General features: G+C 45.6%; 1 protein-coding gene across 1 annotated transcript in view; it reads left to right on the forward strand.

Moving 5' to 3' along the window:
• The first annotated feature begins 187 nt into the window (after positions 1-187).
• The window catches only part of CGAS (cyclic GMP-AMP synthase), a 61,425-nt gene continuing 39,475 nt past the window's right edge, over positions 188-22,137 (forward strand). The window contains exons 1-2 of the mRNA XM_029596861.1: positions 188-808; positions 19,334-19,556. Coding sequence (XP_029452721.1) covers positions 188-808; positions 19,334-19,556 — 844 coding nt within the window. The remainder of the gene's footprint in view (positions 809-19,333; positions 19,557-22,137) is intronic.

Genomic DNA, 22,137 nt, shown 5'->3' on the forward strand with positions numbered 1-22,137 from the left:
ACGTTTCCTCATCCGAGCTGCCAGGGCATCGGAATGACCTCAAAGGCGCTTCAAGAAACTTTCGTTTCCTGACGAGAAGTTGGTGTCCTGCTGTGGGCGGAGTGGGGGGGAGGAGGGTCAGCTCTCGGTGACAGGAAACGCGGGGCGCCGGGCTCTGCTTCAGTGCGCGCGCGCGCGCGGGACGGGAATGGGGGAGCGGGCGAGGAGCACAGCGACCCCGGGTAGGGGAAGGGGAGGGAATGGGAAAAGAGCGGAGCAGCCTCAGTCATCGGTGGGAGGGAGAGGGAGAGGGAGGGAAGCGGGAAAGACTCAAGCACCGGAGCCGGCGGGAGGGAGAAAGAGAACCACTTCGGGGAGCGGGAGGAGAGCGGAGGGGCCTCAGTCCCAGGTGGGAGGGAGAGCAGCGACGGCGGGCAGGGTTCAGGCCTCGGAGCCGGCGGGAGGGAGGCGCGGAAGCAGGGGAGGCGGGAGCCAGGCTGTGTCGGCGGCGGCGGCGGCGGCGGCACGGGATGGGCGGAAAGGCGCAGGGCGGCAGGTCTCCTCTCCCGCTGCAGCCGCCTGCAGGGACGTCCAGAAGCCGGTCGGGGCGGCGACTGGTGTGGACAAGGCGGGAGAGAGGGGCGGCGGCGGCCGCCGCCGGACGCTCCGGACAGTGGCCGAGACTCTCCGGCTGGAAGCGGAGAAAATCTCCATAGCCGCCAAACTCGTCAACGAGGTGGTGGACAGCCTGATGGAGGCGATCAAGAAACGCGGAGAGTTCAAGGACACGGAGAAACTGACCACCGGCAGCTACTACGAAGGGGTCAAGGTGGGAGCCAGCCCTTCCTAACGGTGTATGGGGGCGGTGCAGTAGATTTACTATTCTCTTATCTCTCTCTCTCTCTCTAGGTTATTGTAAATTATCTTTCTGTCTCTCTCTCTCTCTCTATATATATATATATTGAGGAAACCAATGAAACCCTTTCCGTGGGTAAAATAGTATTTTAGCTGAAGAAATGGGGCTTTTGATTGCTTACGTTCCATCAGCCGATGCAGTATCGGCGCACGGAAAGCGCCCGTTCTCCTAGGACAAACAGGACGGTAGTCCTCATATATGGGTGACATCTGCAGATGGAGCCCGGCATGGAAAACTTCTGTAAAAGTTTCCAGGACTTTGGCACACTGAGCTTGCCCAGCATGACACTAGCCGCGCGGCCACGCAGGGTCCCCCTTCAATCTCTTCCTTTCCGTGGTGCAGTTGCCTTGCCGTGGTGGAGCTTTGCTCTGTCTTAAGAGTTCTTCATTTTTTTCCTTGTGATTTTTTTGCTGCCTTTGCGTGGGGTCCCCCTTCCCTGCTTCCCCCCTAGTTAGTGGGGTGGCGCGGTAAGTTCTTACCTTCTTTGCGTTGGTTCCAGAGTTTTTTTGACGTCTGTGTCCGCCCTGCACTGTCCGCTCGTTGGCTCGAGGTATGGCCTCCTCTGGTTTCCAGCAATGCCCCCAGTGCCCACGGTCCATGTCTTTGACTGATCCGTATGAAGTCTGTATTCTTTGCCTGGGGGCATCGCATAATGTCTGGGGTTACCGTTTTTGTGACCAGATGACTCCCAAGGGTCATTGGGCCCGTTTAGATAAAATGGAGAAACTTTTTGGCCCCAAGAAGATGGGGCTCTCCATGCTGGCATCTGGCGTATTGACACCGTGAGGTTGAGGGGAACCCACGGACACAGAATCCTCGGTATCCATCCCCACTCAGGCCCCCCCTCTGGAGAGGGGCGCCGGAGATCGACTGCTGTTGGTGTCCTCCCATTCTAGGATGTCGGATTCTTTGCCCTCCTCAGCGCTGGCTAAAGATTAGGCCGAGCACCAGAGATCAAGGAAGCACCGTCAACGGTCTCCATTTGTGCATGGCTCTGGTTCCGGGACGGCGCTGGCATCGGCCATGTTGCCCTGAAGCAGCCCCGTGGAGACCATGCTTCGCCCTTGGTCGAACCCGGGAATCCGAGGTGCTCCCCACAGATTCTCATGTCTCTGCTGGGCACCAATCCCCCTCATTTCGGGGGTGATCGGGTGGCGCCCGCTCCTCTTCTATCTGCCCTGGCCTTTGAGGAGGAGCTGGTTCGTAGGGTTCAAGTGGCAGTGCTCCAAGCTTTCAGCAGTATCGAGCTGCAGACCCCGTCGGTGCCTCCACTGATGCCGGAGCTCTCTCCCTCGATCATAGCACCGCTGCTGGAATACCTTGATGTATTACTCGGCACCCTCCTTATGCAGCCGATGCTCAGGTGTTCCTTGGTCCCCTGGCAGCCATCATTGCCTTCCCCCTCAGGGGCTATATCTATTGTTGGTTCCTCTGAGTAGGAAGGCTCAGTGCTTCCAGGGGCCTCTGGTGCCTAGACTGCTGTTCCCGGCTCTGGCCTCGGGCCATTGGGGGACCTCTGTGCTGTTGATGGCATTGGTGCCCTCTGTGCCCCCGGTACTTCCAGAGCCCAGACCATGGGCAGTTAACACAGGTCCCCTGCTGACCTCTCCTGGGGACCTCAGTGAGGAGGAAGCCCCATATGACCCATGGGGGGATGATACTTCTGAGTCCTCCTCAGATGTCTCGAGGATGTTCTCTCGGAACAGTCAGCCCCGGAGGAGCGGTGCCAGTCTCCCCCAGAGGTCTTGACCTTTGCCGGTTTTGTCCGCACCATGGCGGAGTCTATTCCACTTCAGTTCCTCATGGAAAAGGATGCTAGACACCACGTGCTGGAGGTGCTCCACTTTGTGGATGCACTGAAGGAGGTGGTAGCTGTTCCCGTGCATGAAATCTTCAAGGAGTTGCTCCTGTGTATTTGGGACATCCTATTTCTGTGTCTCCAGTCAATAGGACGGCTGATGCCATCTACCTCATTCAGAAGTCCCTTGATTTTGAACGGCGCCAACTCCACCAGTCAGTGGTAGTGGAATTCACCCTCAAAAAGGCAAAACGGTCCTGAACCCATGCATCCGCGCCTCCAGGCCGGGACCATAGGAAATGGAATGCACTGGGTAGGAAGGTGTCCCAGGGGTCAATGTTAATAGCCCATATTGCCTCCTACCAGTTATACATTATTGAAAGAAGGTTCAATAATTGGCGGAACGCCTCCCTCAACAGCAGCAGGATGTATTCCTAGCACTCGTCCAGCAGGACTTTGAGTCTGGTAAGCACAAGGTGTGTTCCACGTACAACGTTTTTAAGACCTCAGCCCGAATGGCTGCAGTGGGCATTGGAGCCCGCAGAATGGCCTGGCTCAGAGCCTCGGATTTCTGGCCGGAGGTCCAGGAAAAACTTGCGGACCTCCCCTGTACAGGAGATAACCTTTTTTTTTTTTTCAATTTGCACTTTATTGGTTTTTTACAAAGTATTACAATTCATACTTTGAGGAAAAAATAAAAAGCATACAACTTCAACAAAGAACAATCATCATGTTACATGCTTTTACAGATAAAGCGAAAAAGGACCGAAACATAGAGAGTATAGTGAAGTATTTTATCTGCTAAGAAACTGGCTTAACGTTTGATGTCAGAATTATTTTCATGATTTTTCTGAGGGGCCTGGTCCAGAAGGACTCACAACATTTCTAGCGTACAAAAAAAGACTTTAGTTGTTCTACTAAGGTAAAAACTAAATTCTCATCCTTACGTCTGACATAACATCTGCATGGATACCTTAATACAAAAGTATATCCTAAAGCAATTACTTGAGGCCTTAAATTAATAAACTTTTTCCTTCTAACCTGGGTAGGTCTAGACAGGTCCGGGAATATTTTAATTAATTGACCATAGAATTCTACATTTTGGTTTTGAAAGAAACCCTTCATAACATTGCTGACGTCTTTTTCAGTAACAAAAAGAGACCAGCAACGTACCTCTATCCATTACCTCTGTCAGAACTTTCAATAAACTGCGTTAAGTTTTCCATGATTCCTATCTGACCCCCTCCTGGTTTTTTCATTGATTTTGTTAAGTAGGCTTTATTAATTATTGTCAGGTGAACACAAAAGGAATAGATGCCGTTATCTTTTTCAAGTACTTTATTGATGCAGAGACGTTCCAGATAAATTCCCCGACTCAGGCCGAGTTTAGTCTCTGCATCAATAAAGTACTTGGAAAAGATAACGGCATCTGTTCACCTGACGGTACCATAGATCGCCTACCTCTTTATTAATTATTGGCCTTCACCCAAAGTCCTACGGTAGGAAAATTGAAAAATCTCAAATTTTAAATGTCTTGAATGGTTTTCAAGCGATTCCAACCGGCTGGAATGCGTTCCAATATCTTTAATCAAATTTATGTTCACCACCTGCACTTAACTCGTTGTTTGTTCAATTCCACACATCTTATTTCCAAGTTCTTTTATTTGACCCCCCAGATCTTGTTTTAAAGATTGTAATTCCGTTTCTACTTTTAAATATTTAGAGTCACATTCTGTAACTAGCTGTCTCAAGCTAGCCACCAGGTCCCACAGCTTATCCAGGGTGACCACTGTTGGCTTAGGGGGTAATTGAAACAACTCACCCCCAGCTCAAACAAGCGACAACTCTGTGGTGTCCATCCTTTGAACCTCCTGGATCTTGCGCTCCTCCTCGGCCGGGTCCAATGGTGATATAGATGGTGAAATTTCTCCCATTGCTCGCATCCCCGTTACTTCCAACGGGCTCGAGTAGAGTGGCAATGCCGGCGTGGATTCACCTCTTTGGTGTCCCCCTCCCGTTGGGGCGATGACATCACCATTCCGCGCCGTTTCCTGGAGAATGACCTGAGTTGTCGGGGCCGGTGGAGACCTACAATCCGGGAGACTGAGTGTAGTTTACCCAGGCAGAAGCGAAGCTCCCTCTTCAACAACGCAGCAGGGACATGGCAGGATCCCAAGGGGGTAGATAGATTAAATGCTTCTTTTCCCAGGGATAAGCAGTGGATTTCCCCAAGTTGACCTTCATCATTGTTTATGGACTTTTCCTACAGAAACATTTTGAATGCTCCCAATGGTGAGGGAGAGAGCAGGGAGGCCTACTCAGACCTGCTGATTCAGCGGTGGTGGAAGGCAGTTTGTATGCACCCGGGGGAGCACGGGGCTGGAAGCTCTACCTTGCAGTTCTGGCAGGGGAGGGCTCTGGATGAGCCACTATGCCCTGGTTTTGTGGTGCTGATGCACGAAGCCCTGTTATTTAAAATGAGTGCTGGTGCTTCGGGGGTTGAAGCACTGGGCATTTCTTTGTGGGCTTCCTTCCTGGTGGAGGTGGATTTTGAGGGGTATTAGTTACCTTCAAGGGACGAACTTCTGGGGGAGGCTTCTGGAGAAGTTCCATAGGATACTGAACTGGGAAGAGATGTGGAAGAAGGAGAAATCCCTGTCTTAGGAGGTAATCCTGAATGAGTCCTCATTTTAATCCTGGAGGAATTCTGCAAAATTCTGCATTCTTTATATTGGTCAAAATAATTTAAAATGTAATGCAGAAAAGTTATTACTCAAAGATGTAGGATTTTAAATATTTTGAGCAGAATGCCCCTATAAGTACACTGTAAGAGTGTCCCTTCCATCTCTTTCCCTACTTTCCTGGTCAAACTCCTTTCACTCTGCCTTCACAGGCCCCCAACTCCTCTGCTCTCCTGTTCCCATCCAAGCTCAACCCCTTTCACTCTATATCCACCCCCCAGCCCTTCATTCTAGAGTTTGGCCCCCTCATATAGTTCCTCTCCCAAGCTCCCTCTCCCTCCTGTGCATTCACACACCCTCCCTCTCTCGCACATACACACATACAGGCTCCTAATCTCTCACTCACATACACTCCTCACACAGGCTCCCTCTCTCTCTGGTACACACACTTGCCCTCTCTCTCTGACAGGCTCTCTTGCTTCTCTCTCATTGACCCCCCCCAAAAATTCAGGTCATCACTGGCAATGACTGCTCCCGTCTGCCCTTCTAAATTTCCATGGGGCTCCCTACTTACCAAGCATATCTAGAAGCTTGTATTGTTTGATGTTTTATGAGGACTGGTGATGTTTCTGAATTCCATTGTTGCACTAGTTTGTTGTGGTTTCTGGTTCAGTTTTTGTTTGCACTTTTCTATTTGTACTTTATGAAGTCTTTATTCTGTATTTGTTGAGGATTTGTTTGTTCTGCATGAGTGACAGAGGTGAGGTATTCTGCTACTATATAGTTTCTGTGTAGTGATTTATAACAACCTGACTTGTTCTGTTTTCTTAATAGGATGTATTGGTGTTTTAAAGCCTGGAGTAATATTTGCAGTGTTGCATTTTCATAGGTAGGGTACTTACTTTTTGAATGCTGGTAGTGTTTGGTATTGGAAGTTTAGTATACTGTAATTGTAGTTCAGTTTATTTATGGCTTTCAGAGGGCCAAGCGCCAAACCGAATCACTCTACAAAAGGCCTGATACCATAGGGTTTCCTTGTTGGCATAATAGCAGTGTATGTAAATATAATATACTTGTTATAAGTGATAATTTTACCTTAGAAGAATGTCCTTTTTTATGTTAAATCTATTTTCACTTATCTACATAAGCAGCTGAATTAGCCATGCTATCTGGGGGGTGGGGTATGTCTTCTGTGCCACTAGGTGGTGGAGCTCTCTAAGAGTAGTAAAGTCTTTCAGCTAGGTGCTCCCTCTTGTATCTTCCTGCCTTTGCCTGAGGCTCCTCAGTCAGTTTTTTTTCCATGCGACTGTTCGCACGAGGAGCTCCTTTCTCCTGAGAGAAATAGTTTCTGTGAAAAAAAAAAAAAGAGAAAATCGTCAGCAGCACATTGATCCAGCGACATGCCTCGTCCAGGATTCAAATTTTGTGCCTGCGGTAAGATAATGATGGCCACATTTCCTGCTATTTATGCCTGGGTCCGAATCATGACCAGGAAACTGTGCGGACTGTGGACGGATGTCCCCGTGAGCGCAGTGCCAGCGTGCTGCCAAACTTCAAGAAATAAAGTCAAGACCATCGGGCTCTTATACCCCTTTGGAGGCTTCCATCAGATCCTCCCCAGGCCCAAAGAGGAGGATAAAGTCTCCTTTTACGAGAAGGGCTTCTTCAGTCAATCCCCCACCAGTCAGAACATGCACCATTGTTGGACCGCCAAATATTGGGGCACGGCGCGGGGGATCAGTTGGTAGCATTGCGGCCGCATGCTACATTGATGCTGTTGGCGCACCGAGGATCAACATGCTGACTCGGAACCGAGGCATCGATGTGCCTTCTATAAAACAATGCATCGACTCATCGACGCAAAGAGAGCGGTGTGTCGCATCCACGCCAGACTGGCACAACAGAAGCAGTTGGCGCAGATCTCGTCCCACCGACGCAAACCAAGCCCAAAAAACAACACACAGGTCATAAAAGGCTTAGAGCGGTATCACCCCTTCTAGACATCGACTCAGATCCAGACATCTCTCCGCCTCGGTTGTCAGGCAGCGCTTCATCGTCGCTTGGTGTGCTATCAAGCTTCTCTTTAGCCTCCATCGGCAGTCTTGCCCCTGATCGTCCGGCACCAGTACCTCCACCGGTTGCCCCTCCTCCGGAAAAGGTTCCAGGCAAGAAACGCATGCAGGCAGATATACTCAGGGCCACCCTATAGCGGACCCACCTCGGGATTGGCTAACCAAGCTATGTCATAGATAACCTCAATTTTGACTCAATTCCTACATTCTGTGGAACAGTCTCATCTGCCACCTCAGCATTCTCCCATATTACCAACTGTTCCAGAAGACCCTGCAGTCCCTGGTCCAGCACCAAAAGACATGCCGAGCACACCTTCCTCATCAGTTGAAGATATTTACAGTCTGATTCTTCATCAGACTCATCAACGGGCTATCCATTTGACCCGGCGGAGGTCCCACTTGAACCCTCCTCTCCTCCAGAGGATCGTACATATTCTCAGTTTATAGAAAAGGTTGGTCAGATGCTCAGTGTGGAGACATGGAGAATCCACGATAGGAGATGTTAGGGATTTTAAAGATCTTTGATGCTCCAAATGAGCCAGTGGTGCTACCGCAACACTCGGTATTGACTGCGTTGATGAAGAAGTCATGGGATACCCCGCTATCCATTCCTCCAACATCACGTAAAATAGACCTTAAATATCATATGAAGGACCTCTCCCTTCCATTCAACGGTCCAGCTCCCACATAATTCAATAGTGGTAGAGTCGGTAATGCAGAAGGCTCGGAAGTCACGACTTCACTGAAATACACTACCAACCAGAGATAATAAATCTCTTGATGACTTCCCTAAGAAGTCATTTCAATCTAATATGCTAAACGCTCGTATTCAGAACCATCAATTTTATATAGTGCAATATCTTTTTGAAAACTTGCAGGCGCTGAAGCCACTTCTCCAGCAGGGAACCCAGGAGGCCAGAATACCACAACCTAGAGGAAGGTTTACGACACCTCCTTTGGTCTATTTATGAAGGATTTGATATATCTTCCAAAGTCTTGGCTAACACCATAGCAGCAAGACGCCTTGCATGGCTGAGTTCCAGCGCAATCAAGAACGACATTAACGATAAATTAGCAAATCTACCCTGCCGTCCAGATAACTTATTTGGTGATAAGTTTACTGACACAGTAACAAAGCTCAAAGAACAGAAAACAGCAGTTCTGCACTCACATCTCCTCACCAACCATCCACATCTAGGCGTCAATATTCTTCTTCTGCTACATACAGAAGAACCAACTACAGACCCTATAAACCTTACCCATTCTACAAGCCTCCAACCTATCAACCATCAAGGCAACAACCATATCAGCACCAACCATCACGCCAATGTCCCAGAGCCCCTCGTCAGCCACGTCAACAAGCTGACCCTCAACCTGCAACAACCCAACCGGGTTTTTAGGAATCATGCTGCTGACACAGACACACCTAGTAGGGGGCAGATTGTCCAATTTCCTTCCAGCCTGGAACCATATCACTTCTGATCGATGGGTCCTGACAATAATAGAACAAGGTTACTCTCTCCATTTCTCAGCCCTCCCAACCCTTCTGCACTTAGTTCCTCAAAAACAGCAAAAAGTGCACCTAGAACCTCTCCTATGGGAACTCGAGATCCTCCTCCAGAACAAGTGCATTCAGAAATTACCTTACCTGCAATTTCATCAAGGGTTCTACTCACAATACTTCCTTATTCCCAAGAAGTCATGAGGACTGTGTCCCATCTTGGACCTACAATCACTGAACAAACACTTTCACAAGGAAAAGTTCAAAATGACTTCGCTCAAATCCATTCTTCCATTCCTATGACCCAAAGATTGGAAGTGTTCACTGGATTTGAAGGATGCATATGCTCACATACCAAGGCATCCCAACTCCTGGTGTTACCTCTGTTTCCAGACGGACAACCAACACTTCCAATGCAAGGTTCTCCCATTCGGCCTTTCCTCTGCTCCCAGGGTCTTCACCAAATGTCTGGCAGAAGCGGTGGCACACCTCCTTCGTCAGGGGGTGCAAATATTTCCTTACCTACCTCTGACCACCTCTTTCCCACCCCTTCCTGCACAGCAGGCCCCACACCTCCATCTCTCCCTCCATTTCCATCTCTCCTCCTTGCCCAGCAGCCCCCAGCCCCTCCTTTTACCACCTCTCCCTATCCAGCCACCCCAACCTCCTTTTCCCCACCCTTTCTTAACCAGTAGACTCTTGACTCCCTATCTCCCAAGGCCTTCTTGCCCAGCACATTTCCTCCTCCTCCTGGTTCCCAGCCAGCATAAGCCTTCAGTCCAATCCAGAGTCTCCCTTCCACTTTACCAGCAGCAGATGAGAGCAAGAGGCATTGAGGGAGGAAGAAGATGAGGCAGCAACAGTGGATCTATAGAGCATGCAACTCTCTTCCTCTTGCTCCTGTTTGCATGTACAGGCCCCATGGGGTGAAGAGAGCATCAGTAGCCTCACTGGTAGGCAAGGCAGAGGAAGATAAAGTTGGTGTCCTACCAGGCCCATATGAAAAGGAGTTGGTGATATCTCATACTGATATGAGTGAAAGAGAAGGGAATAACTCCCACTGGGTCAGGAAAAGGAGAAGGAAGCAAAAGCAGCTTCCTGTCATACCCAATAAAGAAGAAATCAGCCAACTCCTTTCCAGACTGATGAGGAAAGAGCAGCTTTCTGCTAGGTCTGCAACACACCTTCTGTGTCCTCGCAACATACTAGTGTGTCCCGACACACCTGTTGAGGACCTCTGGCCTAGGTCTATTAACGAACTACGAAAAGTTAAATCTAGAGCCAACTCAAACCTTACATTCATCTGAGCCTACATCGACACAATTCAAGACAAGGCCTTCCTACCACACCCATGAGCATTAGCTCTTTCCACACTATCTTCAGTTCTACTTCACAGTACGATTGTTCCAGGCTGCCAAATCCTAACCATTCTAGGACACATGGCAGCATCCATCTACGTAGTGCCACATATGCGTCTACATATGCGTCGCCTACAATGGGGTCTAAAAAACCAATGGACCCAATTTCTCCATCCATTGTCGACTCCCTTCTCCTTAACCAACAGCCTGAAGAAAGACCTGCAATGGTGGCTACTCTCATCGACACTACTAGCAGGATTACCTCTACGACCCCTTTGACATCAGATAATACTTATCACAGACGCATCTCCCAAAGGATGGGGAGTTCACCTAGACCAGCTACAAAAACAGGGTCTATGGACCACATACGAACCACACTACACATAAATCTTTTGGAACTCAGAGCAGTTAAAAACGCCCTTTGAGCCTTCGAAAACTCCCTACAGGGAAAAGCAGTGATGATTCACACAGACAATCAAGTTACAATGTTCTACATGAACAAAGAAGGAGGGTCCGGTTCTTGGAACCTCTGCCAGGAAGCAGTACAGATACTGGAGTGGTCTCACCACAGATCCATCTCTCTCCAAGCACCTTATCTGCCCGGAATCAGCAATTCTAGAGCAGACAAATTCATCAGAATATTTCACCCCTACGAATGGGAACTGCATCAAGAGGTTGCACAGCACCTATTCTCCATTTGGGGCCTTCCTTCCATCGACCTCTTTGTGACCGAAAGCAACAGGAAAGTGGAGAGCTTTTGCTCAGTTTACCCGAGCTCACTCAGACTAGCTCCAGATGCTTTCTTCATAAGTTAGTCTCACAACCTACTGTATGCGTTCCCTCCGATACCACTTGCACGATCCAGAGATGCATCGAAGACCAGGCGGATCTGATTCTAATCGCGGCAGCATGGCCAAGACAACCATGGTACAGCTACCTCATACAGCTGTCAATACACAACCCATCCTCTTCAGTCCTCCCTGCACCTCACGGCATGGAGATTGAGAGAGTCATGTACCAGAACTTGAACATTTCTCCTACTCCTACTGTCCTCGAGAAAACCTTCGACCAGACTCAACTACCAAAGAATGTGGTCACGCTACACTTCCTGGTGCTCAAGGACGGGCATGGACCCACTTACCTGCCCACCAGAACATCTTCTGTCCTACCTCCATCTTCTTTACAGTGAAGGCCTCACCACGGCCTCTCTCCGAGTACACTTAAGTGCTATAGCAGCTTAGCACAATCCCCTAAACGGAGAACCCATATCATGTCATTCTCTCGTATCCAGATTCATGAAGGGAGTATTACACTTACATCCACCAATAAAGAAACCACCGGTGCCGTAGGATATTAATATAATCCTTGAACCACTGATGCTACCACAATTTGAACCATTAGATACTTGTCACCCACGGTACCTCTCATGGAAGGTACTCTTCCTGACTGCTCTAACATGAGCACGACGGGTCAGTGAACTTCAAGCATTAGTTCACTCCCCTCCTTACCTTCAATTTCACCATGACAAAATGACATTATGCACTCACCCCAATTTCCTACCAAAGGTGATTTCTAGTTTTCACATTAATCACACCATCATCTTACCCACCTTCCATCCAAAACCTCATGCAAATGAAATGAGCGAAAACTCCATACTCTAGATTGTAAGCGTGCACTTGCCTACTACAAACAGCACGCTCATTCGCCCAACAGCCCCTCACATTATTCCTTTCTTTCAACCCAAACGCACCAGGATGTCCAGTGACAAAAAAGAACTTTATCTGCTTGGATATCCAACTCTATACAGTTCTGTTATCAAAAGCGTTCACAGTAGCTATCTGCGACTCCAAAAGCACATCAAGTACGTGTGATGGCTGCTTCACTTGCCCACCTCCATGAAGTTCCTCTCATCGACATCTGTAGAGCGGCAACGTGGTCATCATTACATACTTTCACATCCCATTACTGTTTGGCCAAAACTGCGGTTGATGCACTCATGGGGCAGACTATCCTGCAAAAGAGCACATATTCCTCACATAAACTGCCTTCATAAGAACTGTCCACCAAATACTCCCGTATTGAGCAAAATAGACAAACTACACTCACATCAAAATGCTAAATACGTCAGCTGGGGACTCCCAGACAGCGTGGCTAATTCAGCTGCTTATCTATGTGAAAAAAGCAGGTTTGCTTACTTAAACGGTGTTTTCTATAGATAGCAGATGAATTAGCTATGCTGACCCACCCGCCTCCCTGGACAGTTCTGACATGACATACTACTTGCTTTGATACAGACTGAGGAGCCTCAGGCAAAGGCGGGAAGATACAAGAGGGAGCAAGTAGCGGAAAGACTGTAGTACACTTAGAGAGCTCCGCCACCTAGTGGCACGGAAGACGTACCCCCCCCCCCCCCCCCAGACAGCATGGCTAATTCATCTGCTATATACGGAAAACACCGTTTACGTTAAGCAAACCTGCATTTTTAAATGCATAATTATTGTGTGTGTTGTGGGGGGCACAAGGCTCTAAGATTCACCTACAGTTCCTAAAACCCTTGCATTCACCCTGACAGAGTTCAGCTCACACAAGCCTTCACCATTCACCAACTCCAACTTCCCCAGGGGGCAAATGCTGGGGCGACATATCAAGGTGAACTTGGATGTTCTTTTTAGTTTAAATGTGTTTATTCATAATTAACAAGCAAGGTATACAATTGTAATAAGAAATGTGCTTCCAGCATGAATCATATCATCAACAAAAAAACATGAGGATTACAGAAGCAAGACTTCCATACAACTTGTTACAAACAATGAAATTACCATCCCTCATCAAATCATAGTTGTAGAGTCCACTCTTTAAGAAGGCTAACACAAGGCTATACTCTACCTCCCCTCTGGGAAAATACTTTTGTCTCCTGGTTAAGTTTGTTAAAATAAAAAAAGAAAAATTTCAAGGCACCATGTTAACGTTGCACATAGCGCACCATCAATTTTATGTGGTCCAATACAGACATAACTGTATTCAGGATCTTAAACCATTTGTTCACTCTGATTCCAGAGAAGTTTTTTCTACTTAACCTCTGTTGGATTTGGAAGTGACAATTAGACATTTACTCAGGGCAGTTTGAGTCCTTTGTTACCTTCACCAGGATTTCAGCTTCAAGTGGCTCAAATCACATGGTGTGGCTATGGGCCAGTTCCATTTGTGAAGATGTTCATGAAAAACTGGGTGATCTACCTTGTCTGGGAGATGGTCTCTTTGGAGAAAATCTACACAAGATTTTCTCCCAGATTAAGGAACAAAATGTAGTGGTTCAGTCCCTGTCTGTCAGTGGAGCCTCAACCCTCACATATACAGCCTTTCTACTCCTAGAGAAGACCATACTACTTTCAGTATGGTTATTGCTTATTATACCACTATTGCTTTCCATCTCTTCCAGCAAAAAGACAACAATCCCAGCAACTTTGACTAGGCCCCACCAGAGAGAATTTTGACAACCTAAGATGCACGGTCAGCCTATTTGCTTCCATTTTTGTTCTCGCCTGTTTTGGAGAATCTCAATCCACTGAGGGACAGAGTTCATGTCTACCTGGAAGCTTGGTACAAGATAACTGACTAATGGATTCTCAAAATAATACAGCATGGGTACTGATTACATTTCTCACAGTTGCCACTCTGCCGATAGATCCCGTGCAGCTACCTCAACTTTGTTCAGAAGTACAGCTTTTTCAACAGAGAGTAATTGAATGGGTTCTGCCCTCAAAACTCAATAGTAGCTTCTATGTTTTGATACTGAAGAAGTCAGGAGGCTTGAGGCCCAATCTAGACCTGTGACACTTGAATACCTGTCTGCATCTGGAGAAATTCAAGATGAATTCCCTCAACACCATAAGAACATAAGAAGTTGCCATACTGAATAAGACCAAGGTTCCATCAAGCCCAGCATCCTGTTTCCAACATTGACCAATTCAGGTTACAAGTACCTGGCAAGTACCCAAAACATTAAGTAGATCCCTTGCTACTAATGCCAGTAATAGCAGTGGCTAATTCCCTAAGTCAACTTGATTAATAGCAGTTAATGGATTTCTCCTCCAAGAACTTATCCAAACCTTTCTTAAATCCAGCTAAACTAACTGCCTTAACCACATCCTCTGGCAACATATTCCAGAGCTTAATTGTGTGTTGAGTGAAAAATAATTTTCTCTGGTTAGTTTTAAACATGCTACTTGCTAACTTCATGGAGTGACCCTAGTCCTTCTATTATCCAAAAGAGTAAATAACCGATTCACATTTACCCATTCTAGACCTCTCATGATTTTATAAACCTCTATAATATCCCCTCTCAGCTTCCTTTTCTCCAAGTTGAACAGCCCTAACCTCTTTAGCCTTTCCTCATAGGGGAGCCATTGCATCCCCTTCATCATTTTGTTCGCTCTTCTCTTTACCTTCTCCAAGGCAACTATATCTTTTTTGAGATGCAGCACCCAGAACTGTACACAGTTCTCAAATTGCGGTCTCACCATGGAGCAATACAGAGGCATTATGACATTTTTCGTTTTATTCACCATTCCCTTCCTAATAATTCCTATCATTCTGTTTGCTTTTTTGACTGCCACAGCACACCGAGCCGATGATTTCAATGTATTATCTACTACGACACCTAGATCTTTTCCCTAAGTGTTAGCTCCTAATATGGAACCTAATATCATGTATCTATAGCATGAGTTATTTTTCCCTATATGCATCACCTTGCACTTATCCACATTAAATTTCATCTGCCATTTGGATGCCCAATCTTCCAGTCTCACAATGTTCTTCTGCAATTTATCTCAATCCACTTGTAATTTAACTACTCTGAATAATTTTGCATCATCGGCAAATTTGATTACCTTACTCATTATATTCCTTTCCAGATCATTTATAAATGATCTGCCCTACATTCAACAAGGAGAATGGATGTGCTTCCTAGACATAAAGGATACATGTGCACACATCCCCCCCATCCACCCTGCTTTCTGGCATTACCTTTGTTTCCAGGTGGACTCCATTCCGTATCAATACAAGGATTTTGTGCTGCCCCCAGAGTTCTCACCAAGTGCCTTGCAGTGGTAGCAGCACACCTCAAGCACTGGGGGATCCAAGTCTTCCCATATTTGGACAACTGGCTTATACTGGAGTCTTCCCATGACTCGGTCATACATGCCATACTGCAGATATTCTAGCTTATTCAGAACCATGGCTTCTTCATACCTTTGAGAAGTCCAACCTTGTCCTGACAAAATGCATTCAGTTCATTGGAACCGCCATAGACTCCTGCCAGAGTAGAGCATACCTACCTCCCAACCGTTCATCTATTATGTCCACAGTTCCAGACTCTTTTATCAAATCCTTTTTCCTTGGCGACCTGGCAACAGTGATACATGTAGTCTCACTAACATGCTTCCACATTCGTTATCTCCAATGGGGACTAAAGAGCCAGTGGGACTGGCTGCTACAGCCAAGGCATACAGTACTCAGAATCTCAATAGAAATGAGAGAGGAGTTCAGGTGGTGGCTAAAAATTCAAGTGCTCACCAAGGGATCACCAATCTGCTCTCTTCCCCTGTTAACTGACTCTGGAGACCAACGTCTCGACTGCAGGCTGGGGTGCATACACTTAATCCTGCTGAGCACAAGGCACTTGATTCCCCCCCCCCCCCCCCCCGCAGGAACACCTTTTTTCAAATCAATCTCCTCGAACTCAGAGCCCCCAATAATGTGCTCCTAGCATTCACACACCTTCTCAAAGGGAAAATCACTCAGCTTCAAACAGAGAATCAGGTGGTCATGTTTTACATGAACAAACTACAAATCTGGCAATGGGCAGTTGATCATCAAGCAATGCTTCATGCCACATATCTACCTGTACTATACAACATACTAGTGGATCATCTCAGCAGGGTGTTTCATCTGCACGAATAGTCATTCAAACAGTCCATAGCAGACAGACTCTTCAGATTGTGGAGTTATCTGGTTATAGATCTTTCTGCATCGGAATACAATTGAAAACTCGATTAATCTTGCTCCATTCTACCAAGACACTTTTCTACTAGATTGGGGATCAGACCTCATGTATGCTTTCCACCACTATCTCTTACTGCAAGGATAATACAAAATCTTATTCGGGATCATGGTCAAATGATTCTCATAGCTCTGGCATGGCCTAGACAGATCTGGCATGTATATCTAGTACAGTTGTTATCGCACCTTCCTGTTCCTCTGAAGGCAGACCCTTCTCAGCTGATGCAAGAAGATTGCCAACTTTTCCATCCAACTATACTTTCCTCAATCTGATGTTGTGGATGTTGAGTGCGAAGTAATTGCTGGCCTGTTATTGCTGAACAAAATGGAAGACATTGTGTTCTCAGCAAGATAACTTTTTACTCGATGTAATTACACCTTCAAATGGTACATATATTCTTGTTAATGCTCTCAGCAAGGCCTAGATATGTTCATATACTAGCCTCGACATCTTATTTTTTATTTGATTTTATATTTGCTTTTTCAGACAGTTCAAAGCGGATTACATTTGGGTACTGTAGTTATTTCTCTGTCCCCAGAGAGCTCACAATCTCTTGCCTTACCTCCATTACCTATAAGAGTCTGGCATAGCTACTTCTTCAGTTCAAGTATACTTAAGTGCAATAGTGACTTATCATGCTTCTGTACACAACAGACCTATCTTGACACATCTGTTGGTCTCCAAGTTGTGTAGACAGACTTACAGCTTCTGACAGTGCAATGGGAAAGGCAGTACTTCACCATATACTCTCATAGTAGTCTACTCTCCATGGTGGAGTCTGGGTCGCTTACTAAGCAAATGATCCAATGCAAACCTCAGCTTGCGACTCCTCACAGATCATGGCTATTTCAGCCTGCCTATTGACAGAAAAAGCAAAACTTATTGTAAACAGTGTTTTCCATAGATAGAATGAACTAGCCATGAGATGCCTGGCTTCCTCCCTGGAAAGTTGATTACACAACAAGTTAGCTCTTAAACAGACTGAGGAGGCTCTGAGGCAAAACCCATGTGGGAATTCCTGCACATGTTCAATAGAGCTCAAAGTTTTCTAACTTGCAGGCCGATGCAATACTGTGTGCTGAGGCCAGCACAGAGCTTAATATGGGATTGAACATGCATTTTGGACGTGTATCCATAACTCCTGATCCAATATGGGGATTAGGGCATCCAAAACACGCGTCCAATTCAGTGTGTAGCTAATAGCGCGCACCACATGTAAAGTACAAGTAGATGAAGCTATTAGCTAAATCCCGCGATTCAAAAAATTTCCCGTGTGGCTAATGCACCCATTGTAATGCAGCAAATTTTACGCCAGCCCTGGGCTGGTGTAAAGGTCTGCCACACTCAAAGGCTCATTGAAAAAAAACAAAAATTCCTGCTTACTGTGATTCCTTCTACTAGTATTGTTGCAATACTAAATAGCAGGAACCATAGAAAGCAGAATAATGTAAAAAAAAAAGTTGTGAAAAATATTTCTGGGCACCCAATATACACCCACAATATATACATGCCACGCTGAGTATATTGTGGGTGTATATTGTGCTGGTAGCGGGAGAAAACAGACGCTCATATTCCTACCCTACACTAATAGCCACTTTTTCCTGGGTGCCCGATGCTGAGGAAGTGCTAGGGATGCACAATTTCTCCTAGCGCCTCGTTTTAACCGCGGCAGCTCATTTTAATATTAAATCGGGTGTCCGGGAGAGATGGGTTGGTGCATGTAAGGAGAGTGGGTGCTCAATCACGAATGCCCATTCTACATGCACCAATATTGCATCGGCCTTTGGAGAGATGAGTTTGTTTGGTGCTGCTGGATGACGTCACCCACAGATTATGGCAAATTCATCCTACTATCTATTGAAAACAATGTTTGCGGTAAGCAAACTTGCTTTCAAAACATTCAAGTGAACTGACATTTCAACTATACTACTTTATTAAAATAAGAATTTTACCCCTTGTGTTGATTCACATTAATATTTTTCATTTAGAAATATTACTCTGCTTTGCAGTATGGCACAGTCATTTAAAAATGTTTGTATCTGAAGCTAATACATGAATATATTGTAATGATTGTGGTGGTTAAAGCACGTTGTAGAGGTTTGATGTACACATTTTGTTGTATTCATTCCTTGCTTTTCATTCCCAACTATAGACTTATAAATAGAATTTATAATCCGAGCCTTCTTGCTCAAAATTTTCTTTAAACATAAGAACATAAGATATGCCACACTGGGTCAGACCAAGGGTCCATCAAGCCCAGTATCCTGTTTCCAAGTCACAAGTACCTGGCAAGTACCAAAACATTAGATAAATCACAAACTACTATTGCTTATTAATTACCCTAATAGCAGTTTATGGATTTTTCCTCTAGGAACTTATCCAAACCTTTTTTAAACCCAGTTACACTAACTGCTGTAACCACATCCTCTGGCAATGAATTCCAGAGCTTAACCATGTGCTAAGTAAAAAATAATTTTCTTTGATTTGTTTTAAATGAGCTATTTGCTAACTTCATGGAGTGCTCCCTGGTCCTTCTATTATCTGAGAGAGTAAATAACCGATTTACATTAACTTGTTCATGTCTTTCATTATTTTGTAGACTTCTATCATATCCCCCCTCAGTCATCTCTTCTCCAAACTGAACAGCCCTAACTTCTTTAGCCTTTTCTCATGCCCCTTATCATTTTGGTTGCCTTTCTCTGAACTTTCTCCAGTGCAGCTATATCCTTTTTGAGATGTGGTGATCAGTATTGCACACAGTATTCAAGGTGCGGTCTCACCATGGAGCAATACAGAGGCATTATGACATCCTCCGTTTTATTTACCTTGATCACAGATTATTTTGAGGATATTTTATTGTATTATGAATTTTTAGTTTAGATGCCTGAAAAGATTTTGCTTTGTCTAATGTCGAAATTTATGTAGTACCAATATACTTACAGCATTTAATTTTTGTATGTTCTGCAGATTTCAAAGCCAAATGAGTTTGATATCATGCTGAAATTACCTTTTGAAAATGTTCAGCTGCAAGAATTTGATTACAATGGTGGTGCTTTTTATTATGTGAAACTTAAAAAAGCTCCCAGGAGAGACGACTTTCATACCTATCTAGATGAAAATGGGTATTTGTTATCCAGTAGGATGCTCTCAGAGCTGAGGAAGATTATTAAGGAAGAAATAAGTGAAAAAAGTAAGTAATTTTATGACACTTTTTAGAAAGTTTTACTATGGGAGTCCAAAATCAAAGAACCTTGTCTTTTCAAGTTCTTTCTGCCTCTCTTAGTTTAATACATGCTTATTAGATATTGTTTCTACTTCTGTTTTCTCTCATTTGTGGAGAGGAAAGAGCAAATCCAAGTAGTGTTCTAGGGGGAAGGAGTGATAATTGTTGACCTGCAACTTGGGGGCCTTTTGAAGAGGTGACTAAATGGAACTGGATTAGATGTTCTATTTGTATGAAGTGGTTGGGAGAATGAAAGACTATGATAATGAATGATAGGTGAAATGCATTCCATATTATAAGATAATTTACATATAATAACTTATATAAGCTGTACCTTTATGACTGATTTGAGTTTATTAGACAATAGTACCCAGTATCTTAGATAATGGGTATTTAATTAGGGATTTATTTAGGACTAATGCAATGAACATACTGCTATAAACTTAATAATTGTTAGATGCTATAAGGATCACAGATTTAGAAAGTATAAATAGAAAATATTTTGTTATAAAATCAGGGAGGCACTAGCATATCAAATCAACTGCCACTTGTGTTTAGACATTCCAACAGTTTTCTGACTAAATTTATAGGAACATAAATGCCCACCTTACCACAGATTTTGTTTGTCTCGTCCTGACTGCTTTGCTCTGTCATGGCTGTCGATGATCTGGATTAGCAGGCTCTGCATTTGGTGTCAGCCTGGCCATATGGGGACAATGACTGTCTAGTGCAGAGGTTCTCAACAGGTGTGTCGGGACGCACTAGTGTGTCGCGAGGTCACAGAAGGTGTGTCGCACACCCAGCAGAAAGCTGCTCTTTCCTCATCAGTCTGGGTAGGAGTTGGCTGATTTCTCCTTTATTGGGTATGAGAGGAAGCTGCTTTTGCTTCTTTCTCCCTGACCCAGTGGGAGGTTATTCCCTTCTCTTTCACTCATATCAGTATGAGATATCACCAACTGCTGTTCATATGGGCCTGGTAGGACACCAACTTTATCTTCCTCTGCCTGGCCTGCCAGTGAGGCTACTGATGCTCTCTTCACCCCATGGGGGCCTGTACATGCAAACAGGAGCAAGAGGAAGAGAGCTGCATGCTCTATAGATCCACTGCTGCTGCTTCATCTTCTTCCTCTCCTCAATGCTTCTTGCTCTCATCTGCTGCTGGTAAAGTGGAAGGGAGACTCTGGATTGGACTGAAGGCTTATGCTGGCTGGGAACCAGGAGGAGGAGGAAATGTGCTGGGCAGGAAGGCCTTGGAAGATAGGGAGTCAGGAGTCTGCTTGGAAGAAAGGGTGGAGAAAAGGAGGTTGGGGTGGCTGGATAGGGAGAGGTGGAAAAAGGAGGGGCTGGGGGCTGCTGGGCAGGGAGGAGAGATGGAGGTGTGGGGCCTGCTGGGTTGGGGAAGGAGGGAGGTCAGGGGATGCTGTGCAGGAAGGGGTGAGAAAAGGTGGTCAGAGGTATGCTGGGTAGGGAGAGTCGAGCAGGAGAGAGAGGAGGCACAGGGAAGAGGATGCAGAGGTTGTGGTGGGGGGTGTCAGAAATGTTGGACAGGGATATGAGCATGTGAAGGGGTGACTGAGTATCTGGGAGAAGTGAGGGGTGATGGGGGCATGGAGGGGAGTGACAGGGTACAAGAGCCATAATATGTCTGTTTTGAGAATAGGCATTTCTTCTATCTTTGAACATTGCTTAATGTAGGAGGAAATATATTTCTGTTTCTAGTTTTCCAGTTTTGCACTGCAGATAGGTCTTCTTGAGGTTTCCATTCCAGTTTTTGTTTCTGCATTTGTAATTTGAGGTATTTTATTCTAAATTAGGTGAAGGTAGGTCTGTCTGTATTCTGTATGTGTGTGACTGAGATGAGGTACTTTACTATAAGTAGGGATGTGTATCAGTCTTATTTGTTGTATTTTCTCAATATGCTATTGCACTGGTGGTGAACTGCTCCCTTTTTATTTTGTGGAGTTAGTGATGCTTCAGTATGGCAGGTTTGATACACATGTACAGAGTGGGGTTTGTTTGTTTGTTTTCCAGGTTTTGTATTATTTTACAATGCACCTGGTAGTAGAGGGAGTTTGTGTTGCTGTTATTGAGATGACACCAGAATCAGAATATCTTTTTTGTAGGGTGTATGTCTTAGTTCTGCTCTGCACTCATTGTTAGGAAGCGGGAGATTCCTGTGGATGCAGAGTATATGTTTATATTTACGTCATGTTTTCAGTGTGTCATCCATGGGTGCGTCATCTCTCAGGTGTGTCCTGATAGAAAACATCTTGAGAACCACTGGTCTAGGAAGTGAGCTGCCAAGTTTTACCCCTAGGCTGGGGATGCAGAAGCGGTGTGCTGGGTTTTGAAGATGTTTCATGTGACCAAAAGTGAAACTAGGTCCTTTGTCTCTCCTCCTTATAGGGATTCATTTGCATTTCTTAGTTCATTATTTTAGATTAATTAGCTTGCAGACTGACGATCTGATTGAATAAACACTGGCAGTACCTTGCCAAACAGCAGATCCTCTCCTGGAAGATAGACACTGACCAGGGATCTGAGGCAA

Source organism: Rhinatrema bivittatum, chromosome 3 (genome assembly GCF_901001135.1).
Source record: "Rhinatrema bivittatum chromosome 3, aRhiBiv1.1, whole genome shotgun sequence".
Taxonomy (NCBI): Eukaryota; Metazoa; Chordata; class Amphibia; order Gymnophiona; family Rhinatrematidae; genus Rhinatrema; species Rhinatrema bivittatum.